The following is a 17,240-nucleotide window of genomic DNA, read 5'->3' on the forward strand; positions in this document are numbered from 1 at the left end:
GATTTTCTACTTGTTTCATTATAAGAATGGCACTATTTTTAATTTCCAAAACTAGTATTTGGTTACAAACTCTCTGATCCTGCTGTGATGTTAGGCGGAGCCTGAATGTCATAGAAGCATTGTTTCTGATGGCTAATTAGATATCCAAGTGATTTAACCTCTGTGTGTCATTGTCATCAAGCTGATGATCCTGATGAAGAATGCCTGACAATCAGTGATGGAGAAATACCAAAATAACATAGACTTTATTTATGTGGTTGCTAAATTAGTTGTTAGGCATTGCAAATATTAGAGGAGTAGCCAGCTCATGCCTCGCTTCTCAAAATTCTCAAAAATATACTTTGTTTTTGGTTATTGTGTTGGCCAAAGAATACTTCTTTTGTGAGTTGAGTAAAAGGAGCAAAATACAAAAGTCATTCTAATTTTCTTAATCCTGATCTGCACTGAATTAGCCTAAAGGTCCATCTAGCAATAATGTGAAACAAGAATCCTTTACATGGTAGATAATACCTCGTAGCTTCTGGATATCAGTAGTTAGTCAGTACTGAAGCTAAGGGCTGCCTCAGGATACTTGTGTTCAGATCCATCTGAATACCTTTCCACCATTAATTTTTATAAATCCTCTTTAATCCTTTTACATATTAGGCCAAGGATTTTGTATGTTCAGGAGTTCCACAGTGCAAGTGTGAACTATATGGAGAACGGGTAACCAGATTCAAATTTTGGTGTGTGAAAACATAAAATAAATTAAAGAGTGTGCAAAGGAGGTGTATTATTAATAAATTAAAGGAGAAATTGGAAGAAAATAGGAATTACATTTGGTTTTGGCAGGGGAAGAGGAAATATGTTCTCAAATGGTGGACACATTGAACTGTTTTGTATAGCGCTATCTGAACTTCCTGATAAATAATGGGTAAAGTACTTTCTTTGATCCATGCTAAACCAACATGTTCTTATTCTGGTGAGTTTCTCCTGGTTCCTGTACAGCAGGTTTTTAATAGAAATTCCACCCCCTTCATGCTTTTCACATCTCCATCTTGTCTTCCCTGAGCCTTCTCCTCTCCAAACTGAAGCGTTCTAGCTCTGAGTATCTGCTTATAAAGCAACAACTCCATTCCCTTGATTGTCTCCGCTTGCCCTTCTCTAACTCCGCTGCATCCTCCTGGAGGTGTGGAGACCAGAACTGCATACAGCCCTTCAAGTTTGGGCACACCAGACTTTTATAGGAACAAAATGACCCCTTCTGTTTTGTTCATAGCATATGTGGGGATGCCCCATGTTGGGTGGCTTTTTTATATGCTTTGCACATTGAGATGATGATTTCAGAGAACTGTCAATGATGACTCCAGGAGCTCTTTTATAGTTGCCTGTTCTGGGCTCAGCCTCATGTTGGCGTTGTTTAGAACACTTTTTCCTGGATGCACCACTTCATCTTCAATGTCAATGGCCATCTTTTTGCTGGCTTACTCAGTTTTGTGAGGGCTTCCCAGATTTCTTCACCACTGGATGATGTTCCAGGCATTTCGTGGCCTGAAAGAGCCTTCTGCTTCCTCCCTTGCTAGGGTGCATGGAGGTCCCACCTGTTGCCTTGTCTTCATCCTGAAAAGTCTCTTAAGCCTTACCCTTTTCTAGGTATTCTTTAAGCTGTTTTCCATTTGTAAATAAACTATTCCTCCAGTCCCATAGAAATTCAGCTTCTTTAATAACCTTGGGCGTGGAACATTGGTCAAAGGTTTTGCTGGAACACAGGTATATGATGTCCCCTGGGTCCCCTTTACACACACTTCCTGACAGCGTCACTGAACTCCAGCAGGTCACAGGCTGGATCTCCCTTGATTGTGAAGTCAGCCTGACTCATTCCCAGTTTATCCACATGTCCAGTGATCTTACTCTTTGTTACAGACACTTCCATCTTAACAGGAACGGAAGTCAAATATGCTAGGCTATAGTTCCTGGGATACTCTCTGAGCTCTTTTTATGGGTTCTACACTGGCAAACCACCACCACACTGGCTCAGCTGCCATCGGTAATGACAGGTTACATGCCTTGGCCAGCTGTTTTTCAATTTCTTCCTTTAGAAGGATTCCTTTAGAAGTCTGAGCATGCCTACCGGCCCTGCTGACTTATTGCCATATAACTTACTAATATGGCATAATATTTTCTCTCTGTTTATTTCAAATTGATGCAATTCCTCTGATCTACCTGGTACAAAGAACGTGTCAGGTGTGGGAATCTCCTCAGCATCTTCAGCAGTAAAGACCAGTGCGAAGATGTGTGTCTGCAATGGCCTAGTAATCCCTCAGTACCCATCCACCCGCTTTGCTATTTGGCTTCCTGCTTCCTATGTACTTTTTACTACTGGTCTGTGCAACCTATGCAGGGATGCAAATTCTCCTCAAACTCTTTTTCAGCCCTTGTAATTTCCTGCTTAGATTTTAGCATTGATGTTGAAGTAGCTGAAAGTTTTGCCCTCGCTCCATTGTTCAGTGTTGCACATGCTTGTCAAATGACATTGTAGGTGGTCCAATTTGCTTTCCTTATTTTTTGGGTTGTGTGGTTATTCAGAGGCATACTCAATCTTAGCTCCATTTTGGTATGGGGTTTATTTCATTCAGCTTGATACAGCTGTTTGAGATTATGGAATTGAACCACTAGAGAATTGCAGAGTAATAAAGCTATTATAACAGTAAAGTAAGTAATTCATATGGAATTCACTTTTTGTTTTAAGTTTACTTTTTAACTATTCTGAAGTTTGACTGTATTTGTTGGATATTCAAAGTGGTTGTACTTTAAGATATTCTAGTAGCTGTCAAGGCCACAATATAATAGCCTCAGCTTCTTGGGTGAGATTTTATCAGTAGTTTTTGGAGATGAATCCTCATTTCCACTCTTTTTCCTCTCCCAATAAGCTATCCATGTATTTTCACATTTGTTTAACATATATTTTGGGTTTCTATTTAAAATATTACTTTTGGCATGTTCCTACCGAGAAGCTGCTGCTTTAGATTGATCATTGGAAAAACTTACTGAATGGGATATAAATGCAGTTAGATTTAGGTCCCCTTCTTATGCACATAATTCTGGTTGTGCAAACAAAAGCCTTGTCAAACCTTGTCAAACAAAGGCTGTGTGGAAGAACAAGTTGTTTGTTTGCCATGGGCATGCATTGTGTGGCATTCCCGTGCCCATCTCATTTTGCCACTGTTCAATGAAATGTTTATTCTGAACTTAGCAGAGGTATGAAAACTCACTAATAAAATACATATGCTTTCTCCTTTTAATTTTTTAAGCGTGTCTTCTTATGCAAGTTATAAATTGAAGAAATATAGTTGTCTTGGAAAGCATCCATTAATCCTAATCTATTTCCAAGTTTGATTTCAAAGGTTTAGAACGATATAAAATCTCTCTCCCCAAGAAAATTAAAAAAAAATACTGCCCAGAATAATTTGCATGTTGATATTTAAGGCTAAATTCACTCTTAAGAAGGATGATTTCACTCAAAACCTTAAAATATGTAAGCCTAATTATTCTCACCTGACTTCAGTAACATTTGTGCGTGCTCAGATCTTTTAACTTATAATACATGCCAATTTTTTATGCTTCTATTCCTACTTTATTTCTATTATTACTTTATTAAAAATGACTATAGATTTCTATATAGGTATATGCAAATAAAGCATGACAACTACTTCCTAGTGGAAATCAGTAGATATAAGATCTATTTCCAGAATCAAAATGTCCGTGATGCACATTTTGAATGTTGTGATACAAACATAATGCATGGGGAGACTCTGGGACACATACTGAAAGAGCAGTTGCCTGCAACATTGCCTCACTCTGTGAAGGGAGACTTTTACTGGGGTCTGATAGGACTGGTTTGGGTTCCCGGGGGCAGAGGGAGCAGAGGGCAGTGTCTCTCTTGGAGATGCGTTTTTCCTGCCTCCCTTCCCTCCCTCTGTTGGATTGGGTATTTTCCTGCTTGTACAGCTCTGAATGTTTTCAATTGGTCTTGTATACAATCCTCCGAGGTAGAAGCCAAAACTTAAGTTCCAATACCTATTCACTTCTGTTTCTCTATTAGGATGGATGTGATCAAAATATCGATGTGGTTTGATCGAGGTGCCTCTAGAAGGCATTAGGCTACAAAGAAAATTACTCTTCTTTACTGTTGCAAAAACATTGGAATAGAATAACAATATGTTTCTTGAATGTAGTTTATGATGGTATGAAATGTCACACTTGCCTTGAGTTGTCTAGACTGGAAAAGAACAGCTGTAAAAAGAATGACAAATAGATGTTTTTCTTCTTTTTCTGTACTGAATCTATATTAAGGAGATGCAGCTCCTTTCAGTAGAGCTGATGAGTTGGCACTGAATTGAAATCAAAATCAATGTTTATAATAGGTAACTGTCCTAACATCAATACTAATATTTCTTAATCTTCACTTAATGTTATAGATATGAAATCATTCACTGCAAGCAGTTCTGAATGATGTATGAAATGAAAAAACCCTGATCAATGCACAGAATACATACAGGCAGCGAATGTGTTAGTTACCTAAAATGGTCATGTCTGGTGCAAGCAGAAAATCCTAGTTTCAGTTGGAAGGGCATGAGATCTGCATTAAATAAATAAATAAATAAATAAATAAATAATCTATCTTGCTATTGCAAATATTTTTGTAACTTCCTCAGACAATGCCCACTTAACGAGAAGATGAACAGTACTCAAATAAAATTTTAACAAGTATTCACTAGTGTTTCAAATATTCTGATGTGGGGCAATAATTTCAAGGAGCTGTTACAAAATCTAATGATGTTACCTTTCTAAAAATTGCTCCCCCTTTTATTGTTCCCCCTTCCCCAGCATGGAAAAATAGCTCAATATATGGATAAGGGAATTATGTATCTCCTCTTTCTTCCTTGCTGTCTCTATGTCCCTGTTCCTTTTATTTTTACCAATTCTTTCTACTCCACCCTCCCAAGATAACTTTAAGATGTTGCACTTTATCCCCATGTGTGGATGAACTCTGAGTCCAGCCCCAAACTGAGTATTCAGATTTAACAGATGCCAATGCACTAATGCCACGTAGATGGGTTTCAGATAGGATTCCTTACTAGTTTCAGTTAGTTCCGTAGACAACTTAAAAATAATCTGAGAAGTATCTGCAGAGTTGTAAACAGTATGTTTAATAACACATAGCAAAGTATGTTGTTCCAGTGTTACTATAGACATTAAAATGTTTCTAAGTGGGACCTATGCCTGACTGCTTAAAAAGAAATGCATCCTGTACCTCCCCCCTGTATTGTAGGCCGCCTACTTCTGAACGCAGTACTTGACAGACAGAAATTGGACCACAAACCAATGCTATGCACTGTATAACTTGATAGACAAGGATGGAACGTCACCTTCTTTTGTGTACAGGGATGTAATTTCTACAGCTTATAATGCCTGTCCATATAATGATAGTTTTTTCCCCATTGGTTTCTGGGGAAAAAAAGGGTTGGAACTATTGGTGGTTCTGGGCACATTGCTGCATTCTAACTTTAACACATTTTGTCTTAAAAATACTAAAAAGCATATTTTCTTTGTAATGGTGGTCACCGTGTTCAGGATGATGAAGTAAAACTGATTTCAGCTGTGTTCTCCTTTTTCAATATATTAATAACAGAAAGTGTCAACCCTCCCTCCCCCGATATTCTTCCAATTTGAATATTTTTTTCAGTCACTTCCCAACTAAAGATATTAAATGAAAAATTAGAAGCTTCAAAAAGCTGAAGGAAGAACTACTTACAGTCTACAGTAAACATTATGGCTGTTTGCAAAGTGTTGCTTATGAGCTGTCTAGAAATTCAATGACTTTCTTTTTCCTTTCAAGAACACTTTATATTATAGGGGGTATGGAACACACATTTAACATGCTTTGTAATCCAAGTTTTCTATGAAGTGATGGTATTTAGAGTTTTATCTAATTTGTATTATCCTTCACCTGTATGAAACCGTAGCAGTTTTCGCAAATATGGGGTAATACGAGACAAGCATATTTAGTATACCAATTAATTAAACACTCAGACCCTATCCTGTGTATTTCTGAAAATTTAAGATTCTTCAGTTACTTGTGCAATTGTGCCACTACAAACAGTATAAAGTAGCTGTGAAATTGGAAAGGGTTTAGAGGAATTAAAGTCTATTCTATTAGCTGCCCCCCCCCCCCCCCCAATTGATCGATATCAACAGGGGCTTTTTAAATGCTTTATCTCACTCTTTGACTATCCTTTCTTTTCTCCCCTTGCGAGAGGGGGATGCTTGGGGATGGTGAGAGGAAGCCAAGAGACCTGACAATATGCAATCTGTAATAGTTCTCTCTGAATTAAATAAATCACAATTAGACACATTCATCATTACCTTAGCTACTTCAAATAAGATTAAAACAAGAGTGGAAAACACCGATCACTTACCTTTAATTTTTACAGCTGTTCTTAGGGGCATGTTTTCTTTTCTTTCAAAGATTTGCAAATGGTGTATAATAAGGTGAAGCCTACCTGAGGGCCAGTAAATGTTACCAGCTTTGCTATAACAGTATCATCACTGTAAGAACAGGGTGCATGTATTGTAAACAATTGCATATTAACATCTTAGTCTCATTAATCACAAACTTCTCTGATACATGTCTCAGTGGCAGCCTCTACTAATTAACTCAGACACTAATTGGGTCAGATGAAATAAAGTAGGCAGCAGTCACTCAAGCAGGCTAGAACAGCCTCTTCTCTAATTGCTTTTGACAGAGGAACAAAAAAGGAACTTAAAATATTGCAGACTAGCGCTAGCCATCACCGTGTACTTAGCATGGTTATTTGTAATGAAAATTTTAATACAAACTGAAACAAATATTGGTCTTCCATGTATGGTTAATCCATCCTCCTCTGTCTGTGTCCTGCATGTGTGTGACATGAATTTTGATGGCCTGTGACCATGTAAAGCATTTGTCTGACTTTTTCATAGAAGCAAATCAGAAAATCTGGGAAAAAATACATAAAAGTCAAAACGCTTCCAAGCTTTGCAACTATGTATCACTAGGTGGCATTTTCCGAAAACAGTACACTAATTTCATTTTTACATCAGAAGCTTATGTGAAACGCTAGGAACTAGTGCTGTATTTTAGACTCTGATTACTCTGTTTTAAATCCTGATGCTCCTTTCAGCTTCATTTGTTATTAGTCGACAGTCTATCACTCAGAAAGTTTGTGGGCTCTTATTTTCCCTTTTTGATGTATGCTGCTCTGACTGGCTCATGAATAAACCTTGCTATCCTTGGTCCCTTGTCCTTATTGTTCGTATTTGAACATAAATAGAAACCTAGATGGTAAAAATCTCCAGCTAATGAAAGGCACAGTCTGTTTAACAGTAAGCTTTTATCTACTGTTTCCTAAACAAAACAAAAATAATTGTGTATTTTTCATGAAAGTTATAAATATTATATTCTAAATATAATATAAATATTATCTGGTTACATAACCTTGACTTTTTTATTTTTAATAATTATTCTCTGTTATAATAATACTTCCATGCAGTACCTCTGTCATAGCTTACTCGGAGGTGGCCTGCTGATCAACTAAATGCTGATCTGCCCTCCGAAGTTTGAAAACCACAAACAAACAAACAAATAAAAACCCCCGAGAACCCTACAGCCTCCATGTCCTGGCAAGCAAAGTTCACTGTGGGCCACAGCTTCTTTATCACAGGTTTCCTCCTCACAGTGTGTAGAACGACTTTCCTGGTAAAAACCATAAAGGCTAGGGCCATTTAAAGTTTTTCAAAAACATGTTTCTTATTTTGTGGGGATTTTTTTTTGTGACATTGCTGAAATACAGGATCTGCCAGTGCTGCTGGTTTCTGGTATGTAACTTTTCCCACAGCAGCGACAGGAAAATTTTTAATGCTGGGCTTCGCTTCGAGCCGTCTTGGTAACAGCAGCCGAGGTGAGAGCACTTGCTTTCACTTTGAATTAGTTTCAGCAATTCTCAGATCATTGGTACAGAAGAGTAACAACACTTATTACGGGTTGTCACTAAACGCCCTGTGTACACAAACCAATTTTATTAGTCTTTAACGAATGAGGATGTTCCCGGCGCTGGCTGTATGTTAGGGCTCGCAGAGGGACTGCTGCTGCCACGCTCCCTGCCTGGGCTTATCAATCTGTCCTGGCGCTGCACTCCTTCCTCCGCAAGGAGCAGCGTATGAAAATACGTATGTGGTCTGAGGAGGAGAAAAAAAAGCTGATACCGATTCTCTCTTTCTTCTGCTAACAATTCCCGTTTTCTCTGGGAAGGGACAAAATGGGTTAAAAGAAAGACCATAGGAAACCAGAGTTAATACAGTCAAGACATATTTAATCTGTTTATCACATCTAGTCGCTCCTTCAAACAAGTTAAACCTATTTTTTTCCAAATGTCGGCTAGGTTCTACCCTTTTGTCCAAGTCAGACCAACAACCAGAATTGGGCTGAGCAGCAACTGTTGCTTCCTTACTCCAAGCGGAGTGTGATCTCTGCTAAGGACCTTACAAGTCCTTAGTTGTCCTTGGGAAATGAAAGTGTCAAAGGATCCTTCATCAGCTGTGGTGAAAACTGCAGCTTTGTGCTGTGGAGTTACAATAGGTTTTATGTATAATAATAATAATAATAGTAGTAGCCGCCGTACTAGTAGTTGTAGTAGTAGTAAATCTATATGGCAAAAGACATACCTGTTGATTTTATGCCATGTAACATCGCATGATGTGCCAGCAGCATTTAACTTGTGCTTCTCTAATCTGTAAGTAGGAACAGAAATAAAAAATTCTGTTCAAAATAATCCATCAAAGTACAAATAGTAAGGTATTTTCCCCAAATATACTCATTTGACAAGATGAAGTTAGTATCTATCAACTCCTCCTACTACTTTTCTTTCACATTTCAGTAACATTGGTAACCGTCCCCAAATTTTCTGTGAATTTATAAGGAATTTAGTATAGTTTATAGCACTAAGCAGACTTATCCTGCAAATGCATTTTGTTGCTTTTAACAAAAAATGCTCTTAAATCATCTTTATTAGTATTTTTTCAAGGTACTGAATGTACCGGCAACATGATTTCATTGGTGTCTGACTGTCGAAAAGTGATAATATAGTTAAATCATACGACGTTCTGCAAGTTCCAGCAAACTGCAGTGGTTTCAGCTAGTACAGCACTTCTAACCGTCATGGGGATTTAAATGGAAGCAAACATGTTACCTCATTTTAAGGTGTAATATATCATCCACAGTGTTCAGAAAATACTATTATAATGATGGTGTCATGCTAAAATAGAATGTGCTTCTATTAATATGTTATTAAGCCTACTTTTCATTTGTCAATATATGTAATGACATTGAAAAATAGATAATAAAAGGGGACACTGCTCATACACAGCTGACTATCCAAATGAATAATTGTATATTTCCATGTAAAGATAACTCAAGTCATAAGCTGAACCCCTTCCCTTTTGAGCACCAGCTTCTCAGGCAGAGATAGGTTTGTTCTTTAATTTTGAGAAATTATGTATTTTTTGCAGAGAATTCTGATGTATTGAAACACTGAGGCTTTTTAGGTTGCCCTTTTTAGGAGTGATTTCCCTTTGGGAAAAACTTCCTGGATCTAAAATAATTGTTGGCTAGAAAAGAACAAAAGAAACCCAACAAAGAAAACCAGTAAAGCTTGTGTTTGCAAAGCTGTCAATAACTAGGAGACCAGGGTGGTTTTGGTAGTGTGTGGTTCAGAATTGGTTCCAGTCCTTGCTTGTGAAAGCCTAAGACAAGTATGGGTCACTAACATTTGAGGCCGGTGTCCTGACAGTCAGTGTGGTGTTACACGGGACGGGAGAAGAAAGCAGCTGCCACTCCATTCCCATGCCCTTACCCCGCTGATGTCAAGAGACACGAAATCAGGGCCCTCCTCCGAAAAGTACTTACCTCCTATATAAAATCAGAAGGAAGGAAGTCTCAGGAAGCTTTTCAGGGCAGAAAAAAAGAAGTGTGGGGTTTTTTTGTTTCTGTCTGTTGATGCTTTCTCTACTTTTTTTGCAACCTGTGCAGCTAAGTCATTAGCTACCCTACTTAACAGCCAGCCAGCAAGAAGACAGTGACCAGCCCATGGTGCCCTTCAGGACGATTATTGCCTATTAGCAGTTCTGCTCCTTCCTCCTGGGTCAAATCCATAGACACGGAGAAGGACGATCAGTTCCCAAAGTGTGTTTGTGTGTGGTAGACCAGAGGAGGACTAGGCCAACTGCTGGGAATACCATTACCAATGTATGAATTGGAGCCAAATACCCCATGTTGTGTATACTTAAAATGTTCTGGAAATGTGAACTGAAATTCTGATTAGTTTCTTTTTTTTATTTTTTAATTCCATTGGAATTGTGCTCCTGCATTTGTCTTGGGAGATGTACCTGCTACAGTTTAGGGGCTGAGAAATTGTGTGTGTGGGGGGGGGTGTTTTTAACAAATATGCAGCAAATTACATGAATTTGTTCAAACCTAGATCTATGTGTACATTTCACAGCTGCCCATTATTGTTTTAGGGATCATATATAGCTTGTCCTCAAAAGCACTCTGTAGTTTTTCTCTAAATAGCTGATAGGCAAAGTTAGGTCAGAAGAATAAGACCCTATATAAACACTTTTAATGCCTTAAAGAATTAAAAAAAGCAGAAAAGTCAGGAAGCGATTTCCCTTAAACATTCATAATGAGAGAACAATTCCAACTAACATAATGAAATGAGAAAAATACAAGGCTTTCTCAGCATTTGGTTCAACCTAGGCCTATGGTGTCAGTGGAAATCCTGTAGGTTGAGTCTTATAGCCCTTCTCTCTTCTGTCCCCTGAGCAGCAAATGCAATCCCCCTCTCTGAGGTCCTGTATTTGAAGGAGGGGATGGGGGGGGAGCAGAATTGAGATTAAGTCTTTTCAGTATAGTAATACCCCTGTTCCTTTCCTAAATTTGCCTTGAATCTTACCAAATGTCCTCAGAAAATGTTGTTATACTGTTTCTCAGAGGATTGAGTTGTGCTTTTTTTTAATATTAATGAGTGTTTTCTGGATGCTGAGGTCTCCTATTTCTGCTGAGCTTTTGAATAGGTTCTTCAGTGTTTTGAGAAGCCTGAGATGGTCTGATTATGGTGATTTGACTCAGGTTCCACAGTAAAATCTCAAGGGGTAGTACAGGGAACAGGGAGTTTTAACAGTATTCACACTCTGCTCATCAGTATATTTATAGAAGATGGACAAAGAGTTGCATGTTACATATTGCCTTACATGAGCAATAGACTTAAAATCATTGGCTGTCTGTCAAAGCAGTCTATTGTATTTCCTGTCAGCTTGTGGATGTCTTAGATGACCTCAATGACTAAAAATCAAAGCTAGTCCACTCAAATATCATTCATTCATTGTACTGCATTGATTTCTTCTTTCCCCCTCAGATAAGCAAGAATGGGAAGGGAACATTTCTCAGCAGTTGTAGTTACTGGCAGAGTAGTGTAACAATGTGCTAAAAATCTCTAAGAATAGTGAGTCGATGGAGCCAGAGTATCAATAATGTGACTATGTGGCCTCTTTTGTTCCTAGTGCTCCCACCATTGCGGGTACTCATTCCCACTCACTGAAGCAAATCCTGGCCTTTTCTAAATCTGCATTGTTTAGCTGCAAGAAAATCAAATAGCTATTTTGATGGCTTTATTCTCTGAAGTGCAGTGTTCCAATGAACCTGCAGTTGCATGAATGAAGGAATTGACACCTGCCTTAACACCATTGTTTCAAAGTTTCCAGCTAGTATATGTGATTTTTTTTTTCTTTTTTTTTTTTGTTTGGTTTTTTTTTCTTCTTTCTTCTATTTAGTTCCTGGTAGACAAAACAGCTATTCACTTATTGTTTAACCCAGCTCAAGGCAACACTGGGTAACAGAATAAGACAAGTCTCCTTCTTTCCTGTTTGTGTTCCAACCTGTGATGGAACTGCTTGCTGAATACTGCATAAAATCTTCTACCACACAGCCAAGCCTCCTATCGCTGCCTGTCTCTGCAGTGATTCAATATTCTACACATGTTATGTAATGTCTTTATTGACACCTTAAAGACACTGGTTGGTTTGTTTGTTTGTTTCAAATTAAAGCTTATAATCTGACGATATGGCTCATTTCCATATGGTTCATTTCCCATATCCGTGAACTGCCAGTGTACTTTTGTTGACTGTCTTCTAGTTTTCAAAAATGGGCTGTACTCACTCTTGAGGGGAGTTTTGTAAGCCACTCGCATTGGAAACCACCACCCACATTTCTGGAAGGCAGAATGCAAATGGTAGGAAAGATGCGGTCTTGATATTGCAGTCTATAGGAGGAGAGGCTGTGGAGTCTCCATCCTTGAAGATATTCAAAAACAGACTCGACGTGGTCCTGGGCAACCGGCTCTAGGTGACCCTGCTTGAGCAGAGAGGTTGGACCAGATGACCTCCAGAGGTCCCTTCCAACCTCAACCATTCTATGAGTCTATGAAAGCATTATTTATTCAGGTGTGTTGAGTAAGTGAGGCTGAAGATCCTCTAGAAAAACAGGGAGGGATGCACCGAAGAGTGGAAGCTTCCTTCCCCCTACTCCGTGTTTTCCAGGAGAGAGTGGCTTATATCATACAAATGGAATAATGTAGTGACATATATACTGTATGTTTCTAAAGCTTGGTTCATTTAAAATCTGCTTGGTATTCATCAGCTCATATTGTTTAAAAGTACTGGGTTTTTTATGACTTATTAACACTGCTGTGTGCTTTCAGAATAGCATCTAGATTATACTAGATATTTTAAAATATTTTTTTTCCTGTTGCCATTTTTTATTTAAAATATTTGGTAGTATTTGGGGGGGGGTAAGAAAAATAAGAGTAGTTTACTGAGGGATGACAACATAATGCTGGCTTTTTTGTGGAAAATAGAAGGGAATTTCATTTGAGTAGTAGGTTGCAAACATGAAATACGTCATTAAGTATTTAGGAAGGTTGTCTGGTAACCACTTGGCATTAATAATAGCATTTTTGTTCTGTTGAATCCTGATTGCATGTTCCTAAGCATTCTGCAGTGTACCACTTGTCTTTATTAGCCTTGCCACCTGATTAAATCTTAGAACTGTCCTTTGTCAGATGATTAGCTCCATTAATACTGCACTTTCTTTCCTGGCCGTAATTTCCCGGAATAATACTTTTAAAGTCAAATGTGCAGTTAGCTAATTCGAGAGGTTTGCATTCACAGTTGCAAAGCTGGATGCTCATCCTACCAGAAATATATCAGAACTGTAAGATCCATTTGTGAATCCTAGTTAAAACAAGGTCTGTTCAGTGGTACTAGAGGCTCTAGGACATGAAAATCAGATAAATCTCACAGATCAGTATCTTTTTTTTCTGGAAGGCTTTCTATAGACCTCAATGTGTTCATTTTCTGAGTTGGTAACCTACAGAAAGGAGGTTAAGCCTGTTCCACTCAATGTCCAACATTTTGAGAAAAGCATATTTTTTGCTGTGGGAAGTGATCACGCTATTATAGCGATAAAGGAATTCAGGATCCGTGCAGTGTTTCATGTTTAGATTTAACCTGAAGAGAGACAGTATGCTATTCTGCAATTCTTCCAGCTTGAAGGAAAAGAAGTAAACATACTATATTACTCTTGAACAGCCGAAGGAATTACCTGCCTGGCCATTTGATTATTATTGACTCACAATAAAAACACCTGCAAGGGTATTCATCGGCTCGCTGCTGAAGGATCTGTTATAAACACAGCTTTATGAAAGTGGCAGCTGAGTGTTCTTGACACATTTCTACAGCACCCAGACAAATGTCATTCAGCTTCCACATCTAGCATTCAGTCGTAAATCTGGGTTAGGAGAACATCTTTTCTGAAAAAATCATGCTTACTGTGGGGAAATCATGCTGTGCATTACCAGAAGATTGGTTCTTTTTTAGGTTACCACTAACAAATTGCTGTGGTATAAACTTGGCAGAGCAAACATCTAGAGATAAAAGTGCTTGAAATGATCTCTGTATAAAGATAACAGCAGTGGAATAGATTTGTGTTTGCAAAGGTAGCAGAGCATTGCCTGAACTTTGAATAAGTTTCAAACGTTCAAATTGTGGCTTTAACTCTCATTTTCCTCAGGAGACTCTGGTTTTTATTAGTTCGATGGACATGAATTAATTGGTGACTAGCAGTTAAATCTCCGGCATATATCTTTGTGGGAAAAAAAACCCAAACAAACCACACACTGTTACTGAATATTCTATTACAGTAGCCTGGGGTGGAAAAGAGAAAGTTTGAACAGTTTGAAAGAGGCATTTTTGCCTCTTTCCTTTTCCCTACTAAATCCCACATACTCTTGTTCTACCCCATTTTAAGGTTGCATATGGCATTTTTATCAGAGATACTTAAATAGAAATGGCTATTTATATGTAATATTTTATATGAAGCTGCTGAAGAAGTCTGTAATACAACATCAGATTGAATATATATCTTGCACCAACAAAATGCATCTTCGTTCTCCCATCTTCTGTGTATTGCACATGGCTGGAATAAGTCAAAACTGTATAATAAACAGCTTACTAACAGTCAATAAAGAGGGAAGTGATGCTTGTGGGGAAAAATAAAATTTTTAACACTGTTAACATCATTTATTACCAAAAGCATGCATCTCCTCCACATGCTGTTGCTTTTGATGAATCTCTAACTATTCAAATATCACTTTCAGCCCAGGGATGAAGCAAGCAGCATTATTTGGGACAGATAGCAGTAGAACTCTGGAAAGTTTACTGTCGCAAATACTCATATATTAGTGGCAGAATGTATATAATGCCTGAATTCTATGGTGTGTTTCCAGTAGTACTATTGTGTTGTAAATCTTTTCACTCATGATCATCTGAAAGCAATTATAATATGTTCCTTCCTGTATGCAGAAGGTTTTTATACTGAAATAGTAGCTTTACAAACTCTAGTATTATTTTTTCATGAGTATATCATATTGTTGAGAATGGAAAACATTCTTGTGAAAGGCACTTTTAAAGTGATATTGAGATGAGGTTTTAAGAACAAAAGATATATTTGTGTCAAAAAGATTTGCCTTGTCTTCTCTCCTTGGAGGGGTGGAGGGAGGGAAAGCAAAGTACATTATTAATGCAGTGCATTTCTCATGTAGCTCATCCATACCTGCCTTTCAAATTCAGATGAATCTATTAACATTATTAATTGCTGAACATTTCATACGGGAATTTAATATCCCTTTTTATTTAAGAAGTGTAGAGAATTTTACTGCAAACCAAAAGACAGCATTGAGTGAGCTTTATTTTAGTATAAGCATTCTGCAACCTTTTCCACATATGCCCTTTAATTCTAGTTTGGTTTGACTTTGTCATACAAAGAGGTCTGCCCTTCTGTATTATTTCAGGGATGATGCCTAATAGATCTTTTTGAGCAAATGCTTATTAAGTGCTAATTTCAAGGCATCTTTCACTTCCCACCTATATAAAATACAGCAGAATTCTACCTTTGTGTGTCCACTTCCATTCTGCGTGAAGACTGTACTTATAACTTAGATACAGAAATCAAGGCCTAAGATAATCATTTCCCTCTACAATGTTTTTCATATTGAGAAGGAATTTCATGTACGGCTGAACAAATGTGTGGGTTTTTTTTCTTTTTCCACTGGACAAAAAATATATAACAAATTGTGACAGGTAAATAGGTGCAAGGCAGAAAAGGCGTAAGGTATGGCAGGGGCTGCCGATGGAGAACTGTCATTGTGGTCCAGAAGGCTTCACTTCCCCAAGGAATTTGAGGACGTGCATATAAACTTGTTATTTCAAGTACTTCTCTAGAAGTGCTGTAGAAGAGATTCCTGCTGCCAAAACTATTGGGTAACATGGGTTTTTATATTTATATGAAATTAAAAAATTGAATGGGATATTTCAGATCCTACTGCCACATGTTCCCTTATAGAAGAAAAGAGACCACAGAATGGGTGAGATGAGCTAGGGATATAGACCATGACTATGAAGGGAACCTGTAGGCTTTCAAAAATATATTGATGTAATTGTCAAGGAATACATCCAAATAGGTGCCCTGAATGTGTTTGAATTATTAGTAGTAGCTATATTACAATCCAAGACTGAAGCTTTAATGAATAATATTGTACTATTTTGTGGAATAAGTCTAATGAAGCGCTTTACTTTTCTCTTGCAGATGAACGGGAAGATGTTCAAAAGAAGACATTCACAAAATGGATAAATGCACAGTTTGCTAAGGTAATTAAATATTTTTATTTATTTATGAACAAAAATATGTTTTGTATATTTTTCAAAAAATCTGATATTCCTCCACTGAGGCTTAATTTTCAAGATATCAGTTACAAGTTTCAGGTATTGCTGAATACAGTTGACTGATTTATTAGAAAAAAGTGTCCAAGTTTTATTCCCTTGATTTCAGTAGGGATTGAAATGTAAGAAGCCATCCTCGTCTCAAAATGTTCTCTGCTTCGATTTACTTTGCCTTTTCTCAAATTAGTGATGCAGATGTACTACTGTTTGTTGGACTCCTTTGTTCTGTTCCTAATATACAGAGGAATTTCTTATATTGGGCTTGTCTTTCCTTGTTTCTAATTGCGATCACAAATTTAACAAAACCAAATGAATTGGAGAGGAGCAAGGTCAAAGATAAGAGGTGTGATCCAGTCAGCAAATTATGAAAGTAAATTATAATAAGTTTTGAAATAGTTATCTTTGTGAACTCTTGGAGAATGGTAAAGATCTCAAATCTACTGGAAAAAAGAGCAAATAACTAACTTATTTAAAGGAGCCCCCCCGGTAGTATATAATAATTTTATCTTTAATACACAGGAAAAATTGAGCTCAAACTATTAATTTGATTAAACATTTTTTAAATTCCTGGAGGATAATTACTGAACTGTATTTGCCAGTAATAAACTAAATCAATCCTGTAATCTGTCATTTTATCTGCTAGGGAATAATTGGCAATAGACAACAATGAAATAGTAGCTGTGATATATCCTCTGTTTAGTTTGGCTTTTGATTGTGTCCCATCTGATCCTCCTCGTTAAAAAACAGGAGTAAGATAATCTGAATATGACCACAATAATATTGAAAAACATGCTTAGCCATGGTTCAGTCAAACAGGATTTTTCCAGTGTCTG

General features: G+C 37.5%; 1 protein-coding gene across 2 annotated transcripts in view; it reads left to right on the forward strand.

Annotated features, from left to right (window-relative positions):
- DMD (dystrophin) overlaps nt 1-17,240 on the forward strand; it is a 1,244,291-nt gene that overhangs the window by 170,157 nt on the left and 1,056,894 nt on the right. For both annotated transcript variants that reach the window (XM_075174519.1, XM_075174510.1), the window contains exon 2: nt 16,274-16,335. In XM_075174519.1, coding sequence (XP_075030620.1) covers nt 16,274-16,335 — 62 coding nt within the window. The remainder of the gene's footprint in view (nt 1-16,273; nt 16,336-17,240) is intronic.

This window comes from Calonectris borealis, chromosome 1 (assembly GCF_964195595.1).
Source record: "Calonectris borealis chromosome 1, bCalBor7.hap1.2, whole genome shotgun sequence".
NCBI classification, from domain to species: Eukaryota; Metazoa; Chordata; class Aves; order Procellariiformes; family Procellariidae; genus Calonectris; species Calonectris borealis.